Here is a 22,273-nt window from a genome sequence, read left to right as displayed (position 1 = left end):
AGGTGGGATCTGCCCAGTTCAGACTTGGGTGTCCAAAATCAACTTGAGCTCAGCTTTGGGTGTCCAAAATCAACTTGAGCTCAGCTTTGGGTGTCCAAAACCATCTTGAGCTCAGCTTTGCATGGCCAGGAGCAAATTCAACTCAGCTTTGGACACGTAGAACTGTTCATGGAACTGGACACTGGTTTGGGTGACCAGGTGTAGGTTGGTCAGTCACAGGTTGCAATCAGTGACCTTTGTGGTGACCAAGGAGTGTCCAAGACGGTTGTGGTCAGTCTGAGGTGGGATCTCCCATCCTGGAGGTGTCCATGGAAGGGTTGGAAGTGACAGTGACCAGCTGTGGTCAGTCATGGGATGGAAGTGACAGTGACCAGGTCATGGTCAGTTCAAGATGGGCTCTCCCACCCTGGAGGTGACAATGGAAGGATTGGAGGTGACAGTGACCAACTGTGGTCAGTCCCAGGTGGGATCTCCCACCCTGCGGGCGACCAAGGGGGGGTCAGTCCCAGGTGGGGTCAGTCCCAGCTGGGATCTCCCACCCTGCAGGTCACCAATGGGGGGGGGTCAGTCCCAGGTGGCCTCTCCCACCCTGGAGGTGACATGGGGGGGGGGTCAGTCCCTGGTGGGATCTCCCACCTTGCAGGTGACCAAGGCGGGGTCAGTCCCTGGTGGGCTCTCCCACCCTGCAGGTCACCAAGGGGGGTCAGTCCCAGGTGGGATCTCCCACCCTGCAGGTGACCAAGGGGGGTCAGTCCCAGGTGGGATCTCCCACCCTGCAGGTCACCAAGGGGGGGTCAGTCCCAGGTGGGATCTTCCACCCTGCAGGTGACCAAGGGGGGTCAGTCCCAGGTGGGGTCAGTCCCAGGTGGGATCTCCCACCCTGCAGGTGACCAAGGGGGGTCAGTCCCAGGTGGGATCTCCCACCCTGCAGGTCACCAAGGGGGTATCAGTCCCAGGTGGGATCTCCCACCCTGCAGGTCACCAAGGGGGGGGGGTCAGTCCCAGGTGGCATCCCCTACCCTGCAGGTGACCAGGGGGGGTCAGTCCCAGGTGGGATCTCCCACCCTGCAGGTGACCAGGTGGGGTCAGTCCCAGGTGGGATCTCCCACCCTGGAGGTCACCAAGGGGGGGTCAGTCCCAGGTGGGGTCAGTCCCAGGTGGCATCCCCCACCCTGGAGGTCACCAAGGGGGGGTCAGTCCCAGGTGGGATCCCCCAGCCCCAGTCCCACCGTTCCCTGTCCCGCAGCTCAAGGCCGTGCACGAGCAGCTGGCAGCTCTGTCCCAGCCCCAGCAGAACAAACCAAAGAAGAAGGAGAAGGACAAGAAGGAGAAGAAGAAGGAGAAGCACAAAAAGAAGGAGGAGCTGGAGGAGGCCAAGAAGAGCAAAGCCAAGGAACCACCTCCTAAAAAGGCCAAGAAGAGCAACAGCAACAGCAGCACCTCCAGGTGTGCCCTTCCCACAATTAACCTAATTAACCTAATTACTGCAGGGTCATTAACGAGGAACCTCCTGGGCTTGAGTCCAGCTCTGAGCTCAGCTCAGAGTTTGGGGCAGGTGGAGCTCAACTTTGGGTGGCCAGAAGCAAATTAGGCTCAGCTTTGGGTTTCTTAATTACTTGAGCTCAGTTTTGGTTGGTCAAGAGAAGCTTAAGTTTGGCCTCAGGTGGCCAGGAGGAAATAAAACTCAGTTTTGGGTGTGTAGGAGCAAATTAAACTTACTTTGGGTGGCCAGGAGCAAATAAAACTCAGTTTTGGGGGTCCTGGAGCAAATTAGGCTCAGTTTTGAGTTTCTGAATAACTTGAGGTCAGTTTTAGGTGGTGAAGAGAAGCTTGAGCTCGGCCTTGGGTGGCCAGGAGCAAATAAAACTCAGTTTTGGGTATCCAGAACCATCTTGAGCTCACCTTGCTATCACCACACATTTTAAGCTCAGTTTTCCACCCCAGCTCCTACCTGAGCTTCACCTCAAAGCCACAACCAAGAAAACCACTCGTTTTTAGGACAAAAATTAAACTTACTTTATTTTCTGTGGGTTAGGGTCAGGTTTAGGTCAGATTTAGGTTGAAAATGCCATTTTTTGGTCCTGTGAGCATCAACAAGGAGCCAGTGGTGAAGCTCTGCAGCTCCTGTGGGTTTGGGCTGGGTTTAGACTTGAGTTTAGAACAGGTTTAGGTTCAAAATTCTATTTTTGTTGTCTGAACACCAAGAAGGAGCCTGCAGTGAAGCTCAGTAGTTCCTGTGAGTCAGGCTGGCTTTAGGTGGGGGTTAGGCCAGGTTTAAGTCTAAAATCCTGAATTTTGGTCACGTGCGCAGCAATGAAGAGTTTTGACATCAAGTCCTCCAGGTCCAGGGTGTTAGGGCTGGTTTAGGTTGGGTTTAGGCTGGGTTTAGATTGAGTTTAGGCCTAAACCAGTATTTTTGGCCATGTGAGCAGCAGGAAGGAGCCAGTGGTGGTGAAGTCCTCCAGGTCCTGCAAGTTAGGGTCAGTTTAAGCTGGGTTTATACCTAAACCACCATTTTTTGGTTGTTTGAGGAGCAATAAGGAACTGATGGCATAAAGTCCTCCACGTCCTGCGGGTTAAGACTGGTTTAAGTTGGATTTAGGCCTAAACCATTGTTTTTTGGTCATGTGAGCAGCAAGGAGAACCTGTTGGCAGTGAAGTTCTCCAGGTTAGGGATGGTTTAGGCTGGGTTTAGGTTGGGTTTAGGCCTAAACCACAATTTCTTGTCCATGTGAGCAGCAAGAAGGAGCCAGTGACATGAAGTCTTCTGTGTCTAGGTGGTTAGGGCTGGTTTAGGTTGGGTTTAAGCCGGGTTTAAGTTGGGTTTAGGCCTAAACCACAATTTTTTGGTCATGTGAGCAGCAATAAGGAACTGGTAGCATAAAGTCCTTTGGGTACAGGGGGTTAGGGATAGTTCAGGTTGGGTTTAGGTTGGGTTTAGACCTAAACCACAATTTCTTGGCCGTGTGAGCAGCAAGAAGGAGCCGGCGCCGGTCAAGCCCAGCAAAGCCGCGCCCGCCTACGAGTCGGAGGAGGAGGAGAAGTGCAAGCCCATGTCGTACGAGGAGAAGCGGCAGCTGAGCCTGGACATCAACAAACTGCCCGGGGAGAAGCTGGGCAGGGTCGTGCACATCATCCAGTCCCGAGAGCCGTCGCTGAAAAACTCCAACCCCGACGAGATCGAGATCGACTTCGAGACGCTGAAGCCGTCGACGCTGCGCGAGCTCGAGCGCTACGTCACCTCCTGCCTGCGCAAGAAGAGGAAACCCCCAGGTAATTCCAGATCCCAAAATTTGAGGGGGTTTCAGATGGATTTTCCTGTGGGTTTATTGCCCAGGGTTGGGTTTTTGGGGAGTTTGGTTTGGCCTCTCCAAGATGGCGGCAGGTGGGATTTGAAACGGTGGCCGCTGCTGGTCCTGTTTTATTTGGAATAATTAATGATTTTAGTTGGAAGTTTCAGCATTTAAAAATCGTTAAACATGAGTTTATGACAAACCAGTTGAGCTGAACCAGTTGAGTTTAGGATGAACCAGTTGAGTTTGGGCTGAACTTATTGGGACAAATTAATGAGTTTAGAATCAACCGGTTGAATTTTGGGCCAACCAGTTGAGACAAACCAATGGGTTTAGAACCAACTAGCTGAATTTAGGACCAACCAGTTGAGTTCAAAACCAACCAGTTGAGACAAACCAATTGAGTTTAGTACCAGCCAGTTTAGGCTGACCCAAGTGGACTCCCAAGTGGTCAATTCCCCAATACAGCCCCCGCAGTGACACGTTCCCATTTTTCCCCGCGGAGAAGCTCGACATCCTGGCCGGCTCCTCCAAGCTCAAGGGGAATTTGGGATGAAGCAGTTGGGTTCAGGATGAACCAGTTTAGTTTAGGTTGAACCAATTGAATTTAGAACCAACCAGTTGAGTTTAGAACCAGACCTTTGGGTTTAGACCAACCGGTTGGGTTTACAACCAGCTGGTTGAGTTTAGAACCAAGAAGTTGAGACAAACCAATGGATTTGGAACCAATCAGTTGCGTTTCAGACCAACCAGTTGAGACAAACCAATGGATTTAAAAGCAATCAGTTGAATTTAAGACCAGCCAGTTTGGTTTAGGATGAACCAGTTGGGTTTAGAAACAACTAGTTGAGTTTAGGACCAGACATTTGGGTTTAGACCAACCAGTTGAGTTTAGCATGAACCGGTTGACTTTAGAACCAATCAGTTGAGTTTAGAACTAACCAGTTGACTTTAGAACCAACCAGTTGAGTTTAGACCCAACCAGTTTGGATTGGAACCAACCAGTTGAGTTGAGAACCAACCAGTTGACTTTAGACCCAACCAGTTGGGTTTAGTCTGCCCCAGATGGACTCCCCATGCCCAATCCCCCGTCGCCGCCCCCGCGGTGACGCATTCCTGTTTTTCCCGGCAGAGAAGCTCGACGTCCTGGCCGGCTCCTCCAAGCTCAAGCGGAATTTGGGATGAATCTGTTTGGTTCAGGATGAACCAGTTTGGTTTAGGTTGAACCAGTTGTGTTTAGAACCAACTAGTTGAGTTTAGAATCAGACCTTTGGGTTTAGACCAACCAGTTGGGTTTACAACCAAGCAGTTGTGTTTCGGACCAACCAGTTGAGACAAACCAATGGATTTAAAAGCAATCGGTTGAGTTTAGGACCAACCAATTGAGACAAACCAATGGATTTAAAAGCAATCAGTTGAGTTTAGGACCAGCCAGTTTGGTTTGGGATGAACCGGTTTGGTTTAGAGACAACCAGTTGGGTTTAGAACCAGCCAGTTGAGTTTAGGATGAACCAGTTGGGTTTAGGATGAACCAGTTGTGTTTAGAACCAACTAGTTGAGTTTAGAATCAGACCTTTGGGTTTAGACCAACCAGTTGGGTTTACAACCAAGCAGTTGTGTTTCGGACCAACCAGTTGAGACAAACCAATGGATTTAAAAGCAATCGGTTGAGTTTAGGACTAGCCAGTTTGGTTTAGGGTGAACTGGTTGGGTTTAGAACCAACCAGTTGGGTTTAGACCCAACCAGTTGAGATGAGAACCAACCAGTTGGGTTTGGAACCAACCAGTTGAGTTGAGAACCAACCAGTTGGGTTTAGACCCAACCAGTTGACTTTAGACCCAACCAGTTGAGTTTAGTCTGCCCCAGGTGGACTCCCCATGCCCAACCCCCCGTCGCCGCCCCCGCGGTGACGCGTTCCCGTTTTTCCCGGCAGAGAAGCTCGACGTCCTGGCCGGCTCCTCCAAGCTCAAGGGTTTCTCCTCGTCGGAGTCGGAGTCCAGCAGCGAGTCGAGCTCTTCCGACAGCGACGAGTCGGACTCAGGTTAGCGCTTCCCGCCTTTCCCGACCTTTTCCAGACAAATAAACTCTGTTTCATTCCTGTCTCCGCCGTCCATTCTTCTTTGGGGAAGCTTTTGGAATTTCCTGACCTTGTTCCATGAATTTTTTTCCATTTTTTTTATCCCAGATGCAGCGCCGTGAGAGATTGGGGTTGGTGGATTTTTTTGGGAAAATGGGATTTGCGCCTCGATGGAGCCGTCGGGGATGTTGTGTGGAGATGGAGGGAATGGGATTTTATGGGGGGAAAAAAAATAAGGAGGAATTGGGATGTGATGGAAATTTTATGGAGAAAGAAGATGGAGCAGATGGAATTTTGTGGAGGAAAAATGGAGGGAAAGGGATATTATTGAAAAAAATGTGATTTTTGTGGGGGAAAAGTGGAAGAAATGGGATTTTATGGGGTAAAAAGAGCAGGTAATATATTAGGGGGGAAAATGTGATTTAATGGAGAAAAAAAATACGGAGTTAATGGGAAACAATGGATAAAAAATTGAGGAAATGGGGTTTTGTGGAAAAAAAACACTGAGTAAGTGAGATTTTATAGGGAAAATGAAATTCAATGAAGAAAAAATCAAGAGAATAGGATTTTATGGATTAAAAAATTGGGAAAACAGGATTTTAAGGTTCAAAACATGAAGGAAATGGGATTTGAAGGATAAATCCCTTTTTATTTTACGGCACAAGGCGGATTTTGGATCTGGGATCTGGAGGAAAAAATGGGTTTGGGGGGAATTTGGATTTCCAAGTCCCCAGCGTCGCTCCCTGCGCCTTTCTTGGGATGAAATCCTGATTTTTCTGAGTTTTATCCCAAATTTTCCACCTTTTCCTCGCACCGTGGGTTTGGAATTTGTGCCCATCCCAAAATCTGAGGTTGATCCAGGCTTAAATCTAGGAAATGGGAAGGATTTGGTGGCTCCAGTGTTGGAAAATCCCATGGAAAAAATCGGGATTTAATTCCAGAGTGGGTCGGGGGTGGAGAGGGAGCAGAATTAACAAAAACAAAAACAAAACAAAACAAAACAAAAAAATCTGCAAGAAAAAAATCCCAAATAAAATTAAATAATCCCCCCAAAAATGCAACATTGAGCTGGATCTGGTGGCAATTTCTGATGATTTTCCAGAATAAATCTGGAATTAGGAATCTTTTAACATTTTCATTATTTTTTTAGAAGAATTTTAAGGAGTTTTCCATACATTTTAGGGTTGTTAGGAGGAGGTTGAAAGGTTTTGTTGGAATTTTTAAGCCTGAGTTTAGGAATGGGAAAATCCAGGGATTTGGTGCTGAATTCTTCCCTGGATTTTTATTTTAAATCCTATTTTGATAAGGTTTATCCTGATTTTTGTTTTATTTTCCATCAAATCCACTAAAATAAACATAATTGAGCTCATTCAAATACAGAAATTCAATTTTTCTCAAAAAAGTGGTGCTTGCAAGCAGAAAACCCTAGAAAAGGAATTTTTTGGGATGGAATTTCACCCCAAACCACCAAGTCCAGATTTTTTTTTTTGTCACAGAAAATCTTGATCTGCCCCAAATATTATTCCCAAATCCTTTGGTTTTTATGTCAATTTTTCTAAGATTTCTCAGCCTTGGAAGCACCAATTCCCAATTTTCTTCCCTGGAAAATTGAGTCCATTTGATGTTTTGAAATAATAAAAGTAGTAAAAGGACTCCAAAATTCCCTTTTTTTTTCCATGGAATTTTATCTCATAATTTGGGAATTTGGATCCATCCATCGGCGTTTCGCTGTTTGGATGGAAATAAAATCAGGATTTGGGGGAAAATTTGGGAAAAATCCCAGAAATCCACACGGCCACGCTGGATTTGGTGTTTCCACCCCAAAATCACCTGGAAGTGACTTTTTGGTCAATCCTGGATTTTATTCCTGTGGATTTGGAGTTGAAGGCTCATCCATGGGTTGGGTTGGGATCTCCAAAATCTGGGATGATCCTTCTGGGAGCGCGATTCTGACTGGGATCCAGCGACTGGGGGGGAAGTTTGGGATCAGCTTTGGGTTAGGATCTCTGGGACCTCCTTCTGAACCTCACGATTCCGACTGGGACCCAAAATCGGTGACGGATTTGGGATCATCCTTGGGTTGGGAATCCTGGGATCCCCTTCTGGACCAGAAAATTCTGTCTGAAACCCAAAAATTGATGACGGATTTGGGATCATCCTTGGGTTGGGATTCCTGGAATCACTTTCTGGACCAGAAAATTCCATCTGGAACCCAAAATCGGTGACGGATTTGGGATCATCCTTGGGTTGGGATATCTGGGATCTCTAGAATCTCCAGGTGTTCTCCATGGATCCTCGTGATTCCGACTGGGACCCAAAATTGGTGATGGATTTGGGATCATCCTTGGGTTGGAATTCCTGGAATCACTTCCTGGATGAGAAAATTCCATCTGGAGCCCAAAATTGGTGATGGATTTGGGATCATCCTTGGGTTGGAATTCCTGGAATCACTTTCTGGATGAGAAAGTTCCAACTGGGACCCAAAATTGGTGATGGATTTGGGATCATCCTTGGGTTGGGATATCTGGGATCTACTTCTGGACTAGAGCATTCAACTGGGACACAAAATCAGTGATGGAATTTCGGATCATCCTTGAGTTGGGATTTCCAGAATTTCCAGGTGTTCTCCATGGAGCCTCACGATTCCAAAATCAGTGACACAGTTGAGATCTCCAAAAATCCTTGAGTTGAGATCTCCAAAATCCCAGATGTTCCTTCTGGACCAGAAAATTCTAACTGGGATGCAACAGTTGGTGATGAAGGTTGGGATGATCTTTGGGATCTCCAGAATCCAGGATGATCCTTCTGGGAATGTGACTGGGATTCCGACTGGGAACCAAAATTGGTGATGGAATTTGGGATCGTGCTTGGGTTGGGATCCCTGGAATCTCCTGCTGGACTAAGAAATTTCAACTAGGACCCAGAAACTGGCAACAGAGTTTGGGATCATCCTTGAGCTGGGATCTCCAAAATCCTTGGAAACTCCTTCTGGACATCGTGATTCTGACTGAGATCCAACAGGATTGAAGGTTGGGATCATCCTTGGGTTGGGATCTCCAGAATCCAGGATTATTTTTCTGGGAATGTAATTCCGACTGGGACCCAGCAACCGGTGATGGAATTTTTAGGTTGAAATCCTTGGAATCTCCTTCTGGGAATACAGTTCCAACTGGGACCCAACAGCCGGCGGTGAAGGTTGGGATCATCCTTGGGTTGGGATCTCCAGAATCCAGGATTATTTTTCTGGGAATGTGATTCCGACTGGGACCCAGCAACTGGTGATGGAATTTGGGATCATCTTTGGGTTGAAGTCCTTGGAATCTCCTTTTGGACCTCGTGATTCTCATTGGGACCCAACACTGGTCATGGAATTTGGGATCATCCTTGGGTTGAAATCCTTGGAATTTCCTTCTGGGAACGTGATTCCGACTGGGACCCAACGATTGGCGATGAATTTTGCCAAGGTTCTGCCTCTGGAGCAGCAACATTCCCAGGATTCCTGATCCTGTTGAATCCATGGATTTTCTTGGCTGTTGGATCTTTGTCCAGTGATTTTCCCTCTATTTTTTGGCGACAAAATCCCTGATCCCTAATCCCAGAAATCCCTGGGGAATTCCAACCCCTGTTCCTGATTGGTGCCGTCGGGTTCATTCAGAGCAGTTCCCAAATTAATTTTTTTTTTCTTTTCCCAATTTTTTGGCAGAAATGGCGCCAAAATTGAAGAAAAAAGGGCACTCGGGGCGGGAGCAGAAGAAGGTAGGAATGGGATTGGGATTGGATCCATGGATTGGGGCTGTATCGATTGGGATTGGGTTGGGATTGCATCAGTAGATTGGGATTGGATCTATGGATTGGGATGGGATCAGTGGTTTGGGATTGGATTCATTAATTTGGATGAGATTGGATCCACAGATTGGGATCAGGATTAGATCAATGGATTTAGTTTGGGTTTATTAATTGATATTGGATTCATTAATTGGATTGGGATTGGATTCATTGATTGGATTGGAGTTGTATTTGTGGATTGAGATGGGATTCATGGATTGGGATTGGGATGGGATCAATGGATTGGATTCATTAACTGGATTGGGGTTGGGATTGGATTCATTAGTTGGGTTGGGATTGGATCCATGGATTGGGATTAGGATTGGATTTATTAATTGGGATTGGATTTATTAATTGGATTGGGATTGGATCCATGGATTGTTATGGGATCCATGAATTGGAATTCAGTTCATTAATTGGATTGTGTTTGGATTGGGATTGGATCAATAGATTGGGCTTGGATTGGGCTTGGATCCATTAATTGGGTTGGGATTGGATCCATTAATTGGGTTGGGGTCACGTCCATGGATTGGGATTGGGCTAGGATACATGGATGGGATTGGATCCATGGATTAGGATTGGGTTGGGATCAATTGATTTGGACTGGATTCATAGATTGGGATTGGGTTGGGATCAATGGATTTAGACTGGATCCATTAATTGGGTTGGGGTCAGATCCATGGATTTGGATTGGGGTAGGATGCGTGGATACAGTTGGATCCATGGTTTGGGATGGGATCCGTGGATTGAGATTTGGATTGGATTCCTTAATTGAGTTGAGGTTGGATCCATGGACTGGGATTGGATCCATGGATTGGGTTTGGGATGGGATCAATGGATTTGGACTGGATCCATTAATCGGGTTGGGATCAGATCCATGGATTAGGATTGGGGTAGGATGTATGAATACAGTTGGATCCATGCATTGGGATTTGGATTGGATTCCTTAATTGGGTTGAGGTTAGATCCATGGATTGGGATTAGGATGGGATCAATGGATTTGGACTGGAGTCATTAATTGGGTTGAGATTGGATCCATGGACTGGGATTGGACCCATGGATTGGGATTGGAATGGGATCAATGGATTGGGACTGGAGTCATTAATTGGGTGAGATTGGATCCATGGACTGGGATTGGATCCATGGATTGGGATCGGGATGGGATCAATGGATTTGGACTGGAGTCATTAATTGGGTTGAGATTGGATCCATGGACTGGGATTGGATCCATGGATTGGGATTGGGATCAGTGGGTTTGGACTGGATTCATTAATCGGGTTGGGGTCAGACCCATGGATTGGGATTAGGATGGGATCAATGGATTGGGACTGGATTCATAATCGGGTTGGGGTCAGACTCATGGATTGGGATTGGATCCATGGATTGGGATTGGGATCAATGGGTTTGGACTGGATTCATTAATCGGGTTGGGGTCAGACCCATGGATTGGGATTGGGATGCGATTGGTCATTTGGATGACCCAGGAGGTCACTTGGTGCCCAAACCCACATTTTAACAACCAACACACCAATTCTAGCACCCCACAAGAACATTTTGGTGACGCCACAACCTCATTCCCACACCCCACCCTTCACTAACCCTTCTCCTTTCAACAGCACCACCACCACCACCACCAAGCGGCGCCGGCGCCGCCGCAGCCCGTCCCGGCGCCGCCGCAGCCCGTCCCGGCGGCGCTGCAGCCGCCGCAGCCGCCGCCCGTCCCACCGCCCGCCGCGCCCCTCAAGGCGTCGCCGCCGCCGCCGCCGCCCTTCGTCCCCGCCCAGGTGCCCGTCCTGGAGCACCCCTTGCCGGGGACCATGTTCGACACCATGGCCCATTTCGGCCAGCCCATGCTGCACCTGCCCCAGCCCGAGCTGCCCCCGCCCCACCTGCCCCCGGCACAGCCCGAGCACAGCACCCCCCCCCACCTCAACCAGCACGTGGTGTCTCCTCCAGGTGAGACGGGGGAGTGGTGGGATGGGTGAAATCCCAGAGGGTGAGGGTGGTGGTGGGTGGGGTTGATGGAGGGTCTTGGGTTCTTGGTGTCCATCATGGGTTTGTTGGGATGGCCCAAAATCCCAGAGGATGAGGATGGTGGTGGGTGGGGTTGATGGAGGGTTCTTGGGTTCTTGGTGTCCATTGTGGTCTTGTTGGGATGTCCCAAAATCCCAGAGGATGAGGATGTTGGTGGATGGGGAAAAAGGAAGTGCTTCATTGTTGATGTCCATCATGCTCTTGTTGGGATGTTTTAAAATCCCAGAGGATGAGGATGGTGGTGGGTGGGGTTGATGGAGGGTTTTGGGTTTTTGGTGTCCATCATGGTCTTCTTGGGATGGCCCAAAATCCCAGAGGAAGAGGATGGTTCCAAGGAAACCACCCAGGTTTCACCACTGTGTCCTTCCTGGGACATCCCAGAGGGAAACAATGATGTTGGGTGGGGTTGGAGGGTGATGATCCCATGGAAGTTCTCCAGGTCCTTCCTGGAACATCCCACAGGAAGATGATGGTGTTGGGTGGGGTTGAGGCTGACGCAAGCACCTTCTCCTGACTTTCCCCGTGTCCTTCCTGGGACATGCCATAGGAAAATGATGGTGTTGGGTGGGGTTGGAGGGTGATGAACCATCCCATGGAAGTTCTCCTGGCCATTCATGGACATGCCAGAGGAAGATGATGGTGTTGGGTGGGGTTGAGGCTGATACAGGGACCTTCTCCTGACTTTGCCCTGTGTCCTTCCTGGAACATACCATAGGAAAATGATGATGTTGGATGGGGTTGGAGGGTGATGGACCCATGGAAGTTCTCCAGGTCCTTCCTGGAACATCCCACAGGAAGATGATGGTGTTGGGTGGGGTTGAGGCTGACGCAGGCACCTTCTTCTGACCTTGCCGCGTGTCCTTCCTGGGACACGTAGGAAAATGATGGTGTTGAATGGGGTGGGAGGGTGATGAACTACCCCATGGAAGTTCTCCAGGTCCTTCCTGGGACACGCCAGAGGAAAATGATGGTGTTGGATGGGGTTGGAGGGTGATGGACCCATGGAAGTTCTCCTGGCCATTCATGGACATGCCAGAGGAAGATGATGGTGTTGGGTGGGGTTGAGGCTGACACAAGGACCTTCTCCTGACCCTGCCCGTGTCCTTGCTCCGCAGCTTTGCACAACGCTCTGCCTCAGCAGCCCTCGAGGCCCAGCAACCGGGCGGCGGCGCTGCCCCCGAAGCCGCCGCGGCCGCCGGCCGTGTCCCCGGCGCTGCCGCAGCCGCCGCCGCAGCCGCTGCTCCCGCAGCCGCCGCTGCCGCAGCCGCCGCAGGTGCTGCTGGAGGACGAGGAGCCGCCGGCGCCGCCGGTGCCGCCGCCGGTGCCGCCTCACCACGGGCTCCCCCTGAGCACCAGCCAGATGCAGCTGTACCTGCAGCAGCTGCAGAAAGTGCAGCCGCAGACTCCGCTTCTCCCTTCAGTGAAGGTCCAGTCGCAGCCGGCGCCGCAGCCGCAGCCGCCGCCTCCCCCGGCGCTGCCGCCGCCGCCGGCGCATCCCGCGGTGCAGCCGCTGCAGCCGCCGCCGCGCCCACTGCACCTGCAGCCCCTGCCCTTCCCCTCGCACCTGGCGCAGCCGCCGGCGCCGCCGCCGCCGCAGCAGCAGCAGCAGCCGCAGCCGCAGCCTCAACCGGCGCCGCCGCAGCCGCAACCGGCGCCGGCAAAACCGCAGCAGGTCATCCAGCACCACCCGTCGCCGCGGCACCACAAACCGGATCCCTACGGCACCGGTGAGCGGCGGCTGCCGCAGCCTGGACGGACAGACGGACGGATGGATGGGAGAGGGAGGGGGGGAAAGTTCCAAGGTCTCCGGGGATTTGAGGGGGATGGAGTTGTGGAGGATCTTGAGGATCTGCAGTTTTTGAGGATCTTAAAATGTCCAAGAGCTCAAGCATCTCCAGATTTTGGGATCTTGACTTAATTGAGGATCTTGAGGTTCTCCAGTTTGGGGGGCATTCACTTAATTGAGGATCTCCAGATTTTGGGATCTTGGAGTTGACGATCTCCAAATTTTGGGATCTTGAGTTAATGGAGGATCTCGAGCCTCTCCAGTTTTGGGGGGCTTTGAGTTAATTGAGGATCTCCAGATTTTGGGATCTTGAGTTATTGAGGATCTCAAGGATCTCCAGTTTTTGGGATCTTGAGTTAATTGAGAATCTTGAGGATCTCTAGATTGTGGGATCTTGAGTTATTGAGGATCTGGAGCATCTCCAGATTTTGGGATCTCGAGTTAATTGAGAATCTCAAGGATCTCCAGTTTTGGGGGCATTCAGTTAATTGAGGATCTTTAGGACCTCCAGTTTTTGGGATCTCAAGGATCTCCAGATTTTGGGATCTTGAGTTATTGAGCATCTCAAGGATCTTTTGTTTTTACAGATCTCAAAACATTAATTCATCTCAAGGATCTCCAGATTTTTGGGGCCTTGAGTTAATTGAGCATCTCAAGGATCTTTGGTTTTTGAGGGTTTCAAGGATCTCCAGGATCTCTGCTTGAGTTCTTGAGGATCTCCAGTTTTTGGGGTCTTGATTTATTGAGGATGTCAAAGTTATTTGGCTTTTGATGATATCAAAGATCTCAAGGATCTCCAGTTTTTGGGGATCTCAAGATGTTCGAGATCTTGAGGATCTGCAGTTCTTGAGGATCTCAAAGATCTCTGTTTTTTCAGGATCTTCAGTTTTCGAGGATCTCAACATTTCAAGGATCTCTAGTTTTTTGGGGTCTTGAGTTGTTCAGGACCTCCAGTTTTTGGGGTCTTGAGTTACTGAGGATGTCAAGGATCTCCAGTTTTTGAGGATCTCAAGATGTTCAAGATGTCAAGGGTCTCCAGTTTTTTTGGGGGGTCTTGAGTTGTTGAGGATCTCCAGTTTTTTAGGATCTCAAAATGTTCAGAGATCTCAAGGATCTCCAGTTTTTGGGGGCCTTGAGTTATTGAGGATCTCGAGTTTTTCAGGATCTCAAAGATCTTTGGGTTTTGCCAATCTCAAGGATCTCCACTTTTTGTAGGTGTTGAGTTATTCAGGGGTCTCCAGTTCTTCGGGTTCCTGAGGAACTCAAGGATCTTTGGTTTTTGCAGATTCTTTACAGGTTTTTTGGGGCCATCTTGGGGTCCCTTGGGGACATCCTGACATCCCTCAAGGACATCCTCGAATTCTTTGGGGATGTCCTGGAGTCCCTTAGGGTCAACTCAGGATCCCTTGGGGACATCCTGGGGATCCCTTGGGGACATCTTGGGGTTCTTTGGGGACATCCTGGAGTCCTTTGAGGAAACCCCAATGTCCCTCAAGGACATCTTGGAGTTTTTTGGGGACATCCTGGGATCCCCTTAAGGCCACCTCAAGATCCCTTGGGGACATCTCGGGGATCCCTTGGGGACATCTTGGGGTTCTCTGGGGACATCTCAGAGTCCCTTGGGGACATCCTGGGGATCCCTTGGGGACATCTTGGGGTTCTCTGGGGCCATCCCGGTGTTGTTCTGGTGCCATGGCAGGGTGGGTGACGCGGTGATGGTGATGGTGACAATGACAGTGACAGTGACAGTGACAATGATGGTGACAGTGACAGTGACAATGACAGTAACGGTGATGGTGACAATGGCGGTGACAGTGATGGTGACGGTGACAATGACAGTGACAGTGGCAATGGCGGTGACAGTGACAGTGACAATGACAATGATGGTGACAGTGACAATGATGGTGACAGTGGCAGTGACAGTGACAATGGCGGTGATGGTGACGGTGACGATAGTGACAGTGACAGTGATGGTGACGGTGACAATGACAATGGCAGTGACAGTGACAATAACCGTGACAATGACAGTGACAGTGACAATGGCAGTGACAGTGACGGTGACAATGACAGTAACAATGGCAGTGACAATGGCAGTGACGGTGACAATGGCGGTGACGGTGACAGCGACAGTGACAGTGACAGTGATGGTGACAATGACGGTGACAGTGACAGGACGGTGACAATGGCAGTGACGGTGACAGTGACAGGACGGTGACAATGGCAGTGACAGTGACAGTGACAGGACGGTGACAATAGTGGTGACGGTGACAGTGGTGGTGACAGTGACAATTGCAGTGACAATGACAGTGACAGTGACAGTGGTGGTGACAATGGCAGTGACAGTGACCATGACGGTGACAGTGATGGTGACAATGGCAGTGACAATGACGGTGATGGTGACAGTGGCAGTGACAGTGACAATGATGGTGACAATGGCGGTGACAGTGACCATGACAATGGCAGTGACAATGGCAGTGACAATGGTAGTGACAATGACAGTGACGTTGACAATGACAATGGCGGTGACAGTGACACTCATGGTGGCAATGGTGGTGACAATGGCAGTGACAGTGACACTCATGGTGGCAATGGCGGTGACACTCACGGTGACAGTGACAATGACAATGATGGTGACACGGTGACAGTGACACGGTGACAATGGCGATGGCAATGGCTGTGACAGTGACAATTGCAGTGACAGTGACAGTGACAGTGGTGGTGACAATGGCAGTGACAGTGACACTCACGGTGACAATGGTGGTGACAATGGCAGTGACAGTGACACTCATGGTGGCAATGGTGGTGACACGGTGACAGTGACAATGACAATGATGGTGACAGTGACAGTGACACGGTGACAATGGCGCTGACTGACCGGTGCCCCCTGTTGCAGGTCACCTGCGGGAAGCCCCCTCCCCTCTCATGATGCCTTCCCCACAGATGGCGCCGTTCCAGGGCCTCGTGCCTCAGTCGCCCCCTCAGCAAAACATCCAGCCAAAAAAACAGGTGACACGGGCAGGGGGAGGGGGAATAAAATAAACAAAATCAAAACCAAAATGGGAGTTGGGGAAAAATAAAAAATGGGGGGTTGAGGAAGGGGGAAAATCAAAAAGAAAAATGGGGGTTTGGGGAAGGTGAAAAAATCAAAAATAAAAATGGGGGTTTGGGGAAGGTGAAAATTCAAAATCAAAAATAAAAATGGGGGTTTGGGGAAGGTGAAAAATCAAAATCAAAAATAAAAATGGGGGGTTGAGGAAGGGGGAAAATCAAAAAGAAAAATGGGGGTTTGGGGAAGATGAAAAATCAAAATCAAAAATAAAAATGGGGGTTTGGGGAAGGTGAAAAATCAAAAATAAAAATGGGGGCTTGGGGAAGGGGGAAAAAAGAAAAATAATAATGGGGGTTTTGGAAAAATAAAAAATGGGGGTTTGGGGAAGGTGAAAAAATCAAAAATAAAAATGGGGGTTTGGGGAAGGGGGGAAGAAAGAAAAATGGGGGTTTGGGGAAGGTGAAAATTCAAAAATAAAAATGGGGGTTTGGGGAAGGTGAAAAATCAAAATCAAAAATAAAAATGGGGGTTTGGGGAAGGGGGAAGAAAGAAAAATGGGGGTTTGGGGAAGGTGAAAATTCAAAAATAAAAATGGGGGTTTGGGGAAGGTGAAAAATCAAAATCAAAAATAAAAATGGGGGTTTGGGGAAGGGGGAAAAAAGAAAAAAATTAAAATGGGGGCTTAGGAATGGTGGAAAAAATTAAAAATGGGAGTTTGGGGAAGGTGAAAAAATCAGAAATGGGAGTTTGGGAATAGTGAAAAAATCAAAAATCAGAAATGGGAGTTTGGGAATGGTGAAAAAATCAAAAATTAAAAATGGGAGTTTAGGAAAGGTGGAAAAAATCAGAAATGGGAGTTTGGGAATAGTGAAAAAATCAAAAATCAGAAATGGGAGTTTGGGAATAGTGAAAAAACCAAAAATCACAAAAATGGGAGTTTGGGAATGGTGGAAAAAATTAAAAATGGGAGTTTGGGGATGGTGGAAAAATCAGAAATTAAAAATGGGAGTTTGGGAATGGTGAAAAAACCAAAAATCACAAAAATGGGAGTTTGAGAAAGGTGGAAAAATCAGAAATGAGAGTTTGAGAAAGGTGGAAAAATCAGAAATTAAAAATGGGAGTTTGAGAAAGGTGGAAAAATCAGAAATTAAAAATGGGAGTTTGAGAAAGGTGGAAAAATCAGAAATTAAAAATGGGAGTTTGAGAAAGGTGGAAAAATCAGAAATTAAAAATGGGAGTTTGAGAAAGGTGGAAAAATCAGAAATTAAAAATGGGAGTTTGAGAAAGGTGGAAAAATCAAAAATTGCAAATGGGAGTTTGGGAAAAGAGGAAAAATCAAAAATCAGAAATGGGAGTTTGGGAATGGAGGAAAAAAATTAAAAATGGGAGTTTGGGGAAGGTGGAAAAAATCAAAAATAGAATTTTGGAAAAAAAAAAAAAAAATCAGAAATGGGAGTTTGGGAATGGTGAGGATCAGGATTGGGGTTGATATTATGGGATGGATCCTGATCCCAAATTCCCACAGGAATTGTGAGCAGGGTCAGGATGAAGATCAGGGTGGGTATTATGGGATGGATCCTGCCCCAGCTCTCCCCAGGAGCTGCGAGCAGGATCAGGATTGAGTTTAGGATCAGGATCAGGGTTTGTTTTTGGTTATTATGGGATGGATCCTGACCCAGCTCTCCCCAGGAGCTGCGAGCAGGATCAGGATTGAGTTTAGGATCAGGATCAGGGTTTGTTTTTGGTTATTATGGGATGGATCCTGACCCAGCTCTCCCCAGGAGCTGTGAGCAGTGTCGATATCAGGATCAGGGTTTGTTTTTGGTTATTATGGGATGGATCCTGACCCAGCTCTCCCCAGGAGCTGCGAGCAGGATCAGGATTGGGTTTAGGGTCAGGATCAGGATCAGGGTTTGTTTTTGGTTATTATGGGATGGATCCTGACCCAGCTCTCCCCAGGAGCTGCCAGCAGTGTCGATATCAGGATCAGGGTTTGTTTTTGGTTATTATGGGATGGATCCTGACCCAGCTCTCCCCAGGAGCTGCGAGCAGGGTCAGGATTGGGTTTAGGGTCAGGATCAGGGTTTGGATTTGGTTATTATGGGATGGATCCTGACCCAGCTCTCCCCAGGAGCTGCCAGCAGTGTCGATATCAGGTTTGGGGTTTGGATTTGGTTATTATGGGATGGAGCCTGACCCAGCTCTCCCCAGGAGCTGCGAGCAGTGTCGATACCAGGTTTGGGGTTTGGTTTTGGGTATTATGGGATGGATCCTGACCCAGCTCTCCCCAGGAGCTGCGAGCAGTGTCGATACCAGGATCAGGGTTTGGTTTTGGGTATTATGGGATGGATCCTGACCCAGCTCTCCCCAGGAGCTGCGAGCAGTGTCGATATCAGGATCAGGGTTTGTTTTTGGGTATTATGGGATGGATCCTGACCCAGCTCTCCCCAGGAGCTGCGAGCAGGGTCAGGATCAGAATCAGGATCAGGGTGGTTATTATGGGATGGATCCTGACCCAGCTCTCCCCAGGAGCTGCGAGCAGGATCAGGATTGGGTTTAGGGTCAGGATCAGGATCAGGGTTTGTTTTTGGGTATTATGGGATGGATCCTGACCCAGCTCTCCCCAGGAGCTGCCAGCAGGGTCAGGATTGGGTTTAGGGTCAGGATCAGGATCAGGGTTTGTTTTTGGGTATTATGGGATGGATCCTGACCCAGCTCTCCCCAGGAGCTGCGAGCAGTGTCGATACCAGGATCAGGGTTTGTTTTTGGTTATTATGGGATGGATCCTGACCCAGCTCTCCCCAGGAGCTGCGAGCAGTGTCGATACCAGGTTCGGGGTTTGGATTTGGTTATTATGGGATGGATCCTGACCCAGCTCTCCCCAGGAGCTGCGAGCAGTGTCGATATCAGGATCAGGGTTTGGTTTTGGTTATTATGGGATGGATCCTGACCCAGCTCTCCCCAGGAGCTGCGAGCAGCCTCGGTGGTGCAGTCGCAGCCGCTGGCCGCCGCCAAGGAGGAGAAGCTTCACTCGCCCGTGATCCGCAACGAGACCTTCAGCCCCCCCCTACGCCAGGAGCCCCCCAAGGGCCACCCCGAGGGCATCAAGGCAGCCCCACACCTCCCCCAGAGTGAGTGGGGGCAGCCCCAGGGAGGACAGCCCAAAAAAACAGCAAAAAAGCAAAAATATTCCAGAAAGTGTCGTGGGGAGAGAGAAAATCCCATAAATTTTTATAGGGAGAGAAAAAATACGAAATCTCGCAAAGTGTCGTGGGGAGAGAGAAAAATCCCGTGAAATTTTTATGGGGGGAGAGAAAACCCAAAAAAACAAAAAAAAAATTCCATAAAGTGTCATGGGGAGAGAGAAAAATCCCGTGGAATTTCATAAAGAGAGAGAAAAACCCCCTAAAGTGTCATGGGGAGAGAGAAAACACAAAAAACACAAAAAATCCCATGAAGTGTCATGGGGAGAGAGAAAAATTCCGTGAAATTTCATGGGGAGAGAGAAAACCCAAAAATACCAAAAAAAAATCCCATAAAGTTTCTTAAAGAGAGAGAAAAATCCCATAAAATTTCATGGGGAGAGAAAAAACCCAAAAAAAAAAAAAATCCCATAAAGTGTCATGGGGAGAGAGAAAACCCAAAAAACAAAAAAAAAATCCTCTAAAATTTCATAAAGAAAGAGAAAAAGCCGATAAAATTTTATGGAGAGACAGAAAAATCCCATAAAGTTTCATGGAGAAAATCCAAAAAAAAATCCCATAAAGTTTCATGGAGAAAATCCCAAAAAATATCCTATAAAGTTTCGTGGGGAAAGAGAAAACCCAAAAAAACCAAACAAACAAAAAAAATCCCATAAAGTGTCATAAATAAAGAGACAAATCTCATAAAATTTCATGGGGAAAGAGAAAACCCAAAAAATACAAAAATATCCCATAAAGTGTCATGGGGAGAGAGAAAAATCCCATAAAATTTTTATGGGGAGAGAGAAAAACCAAAAAACACCAAAAAATCCCAGAAAGTTTCATAAAGAGAGAGAAAAATCCCATAAAATTTCATGGGGAGAGAGAAAAATCCCATAAAGTTTCATGGGGAAAATCCCAAAAAAAATCTCATAAAATTTCGTGGGGAAAGAGAAAACCCAAAAATACCCAAAAAATCCCATAAACTTTCATAAATAGAGAGAAAAATCCCATAAAATTTTATGGGGAGGCAAAAAACCCAAAATACAAAATCCCATAAAGTGTCATGGGGAGAGAAAAAACCTAAAAAACAAAAAAAAAATCCCATAAAGTGTCATGGGGAGAGAGAAAAATCCCATAAAACCCAATTTTGTGGTCAGAACTCCCAATTTTGGGGTCAAAATCCTCATAATTCCCAATTTTGGGATATAAAACCCCCATAATTCCAATTTTTGGCACCAAAAAATCCCAATAATTCTAATTTTAGGTTCAAAAAATCCCCGTAATTCCAATTTTTGGGTTCAGAACCTCCATAATTCCAATTTTAGGGTTCAAAAAATTCCCAATAATTGCAATTTTTGGGAACTAAAATCTCCATAATTCCATTTTTTAGGTTCAAAAAGTCCCCATAATTCCCATTTTTGGGTTAAAAAATGCCCATAATTCCAATTTTTGCGTTCAAAAAATCCCCATAATTCCAATTTTGGGACCAAAATTTCCCGATAACTCCAATTTTTGGGTTAAAAAACCCCCATAATTCCAATTTTTGGGTTCAAAAATTCCTGATAATTCCAATTTTTGGACTTCAAAATCCCCAATAATTCCAATTTTGGGGTCAAAATCCTCATAATTCCCAATTTTGGGATAGAAACCCCCAGAATTCCCAATTTTGGATAGAAATTGCTGATTTGGGGGTCATAAATCCCCATAATTCCAATTTTTGGTTTCAAAAAAGCTCCATAGTTCCAATTTTTGGACTCAAAAAATCCCAATAATTCCAATTTTTGGGTTAAAAATTTCCCGAAAATTCCAATTTTTGGACTCAAAATTTCCCGATAATTCCAGTTTTTGGGTTCAAAAAATCCCCATAATTCCAAATTTTGGAACCAAAAAATCCCCATAATTCCAATTTTTAGGTTTAAAAAATCCCCATAATTCCAATTTTTGGGTTAAAAAATTCCCGATAATTCCAATTTTGGGACCAAAAATTCCTGATAATTCCAATTTCTGGGTTCAGGACCCCCCTGATTTTGGGTTTTTGGGGTTTTTTTGGGGTTGCAGGGCCCGAGCTGAAGCCCCTGGAGGGGGCAGGACCCCAACCCAGCCCAAATTTGGGATCTGACACCCCCAGAATTCCCAATTTTGGGGTCAAAATCCTCATAATTCCCAATTTTGGGATAGAAACCCCCAGAATTCCCAATTTTGGATAGAAATTGCTGATTTGGGGGTCATAAAATCCCCATAATTCCAATTTTTAGATTCAAAAAATCCCCATAATTCCAATTTTTGGGACCAAAAAATCCCCATAATTCCCATTTTTGGACTCCAAAAATCCCCATAATTGCAATTTTTGGGTTAAAAAATTCCCGATAATTCCAATTTTGGGACCAAAAATTCCTGTTAATTCCAATTTTTGGGATCTAAAATCTCCATAATTCCATTATTTCGGTTCAAAAAATCCCCCTAATTCCCATTTTTGGACTCAAAATTTCCCGATAATTCCAATTTTGGGGTTAAAAAACACCCATAATTCCAATTTTTGGCTTCAGGACCCCCCTGATTTTGGGTTTTTGGGGTTTTTTTGGGGTTGCAGGGCCCGAGCTGAAGCCCCTGGAGGGGGCAGGACCCCGGCCCGTGATCCGACCCCCCGAGCAAACCCCGCCCGGCCCCGACAAGGAGCGGCAGAAACCGGAGCCCAAAACCCCCGTGGCCCCAAAAAAGGTAAAAAAAAATCAAATTTTGGAGGGGGAAAAAAATCAGATTTTGGGGGGGGCGGAAATTTAAAATTTTGAGGGGGGGGGGGAATGCTAATTTTTAATTAATTTAATTAATTTAATTTTTAATTAATGAATTTTTTTTTAAAAGGGTGAGGTTGGGATTTTGGGGGGCCCTGCCCCCAAAAAATGGGGGGGGGAGGGGGGGAGAGAAGAAGGGTCAGGGGATGGATTTGGGATCCAATCAGATCCTGGGGTGGATTTGGGATCCAATCAGATCCTGGGGTGGGTTTGGGATCCAATCGGGATCCA

The 22,273-nt window shown here is 47.4% G+C and overlaps 1 protein-coding gene across 1 annotated transcript in view; it reads left to right on the top strand.

The window, feature by feature from the left end:
- The window catches only part of BRD4 (bromodomain containing 4), a gene marked incomplete at its 3' end in the record, with an annotated part of 55,517 nt that extends 33,549 nt beyond the window's left edge, over positions 1-21,968 (top strand). Inside the window, exons 11-19 of the mRNA XM_079332783.1 lie at positions 1,247-1,446; positions 2,975-3,273; positions 5,228-5,335; positions 9,075-9,127; positions 10,813-11,152; positions 12,346-12,957; positions 15,910-16,022; positions 19,031-19,196; positions 21,841-21,968. Coding sequence (XP_079188909.1) covers positions 1,247-1,446; positions 2,975-3,273; positions 5,228-5,335; positions 9,075-9,127; positions 10,813-11,152; positions 12,346-12,957; positions 15,910-16,022; positions 19,031-19,196; positions 21,841-21,968 — 2,019 coding nt within the window. The remainder of the gene's footprint in view (positions 1-1,246; positions 1,447-2,974; positions 3,274-5,227; positions 5,336-9,074; positions 9,128-10,812; positions 11,153-12,345; positions 12,958-15,909; positions 16,023-19,030; positions 19,197-21,840) is intronic.
- Between the last annotated feature and the right edge of the window lie 305 nt (positions 21,969-22,273).

The sequence above is a fragment of the Erithacus rubecula genome (assembly GCF_903797595.1).
Source record: "Erithacus rubecula genome assembly, contig: scaffold_523_arrow_ctg1, whole genome shotgun sequence".
NCBI classification, from domain to species: domain Eukaryota; kingdom Metazoa; phylum Chordata; class Aves; order Passeriformes; family Muscicapidae; genus Erithacus; species Erithacus rubecula.
This window is presented reverse-complemented; position numbering and strand designations above follow the sequence as displayed.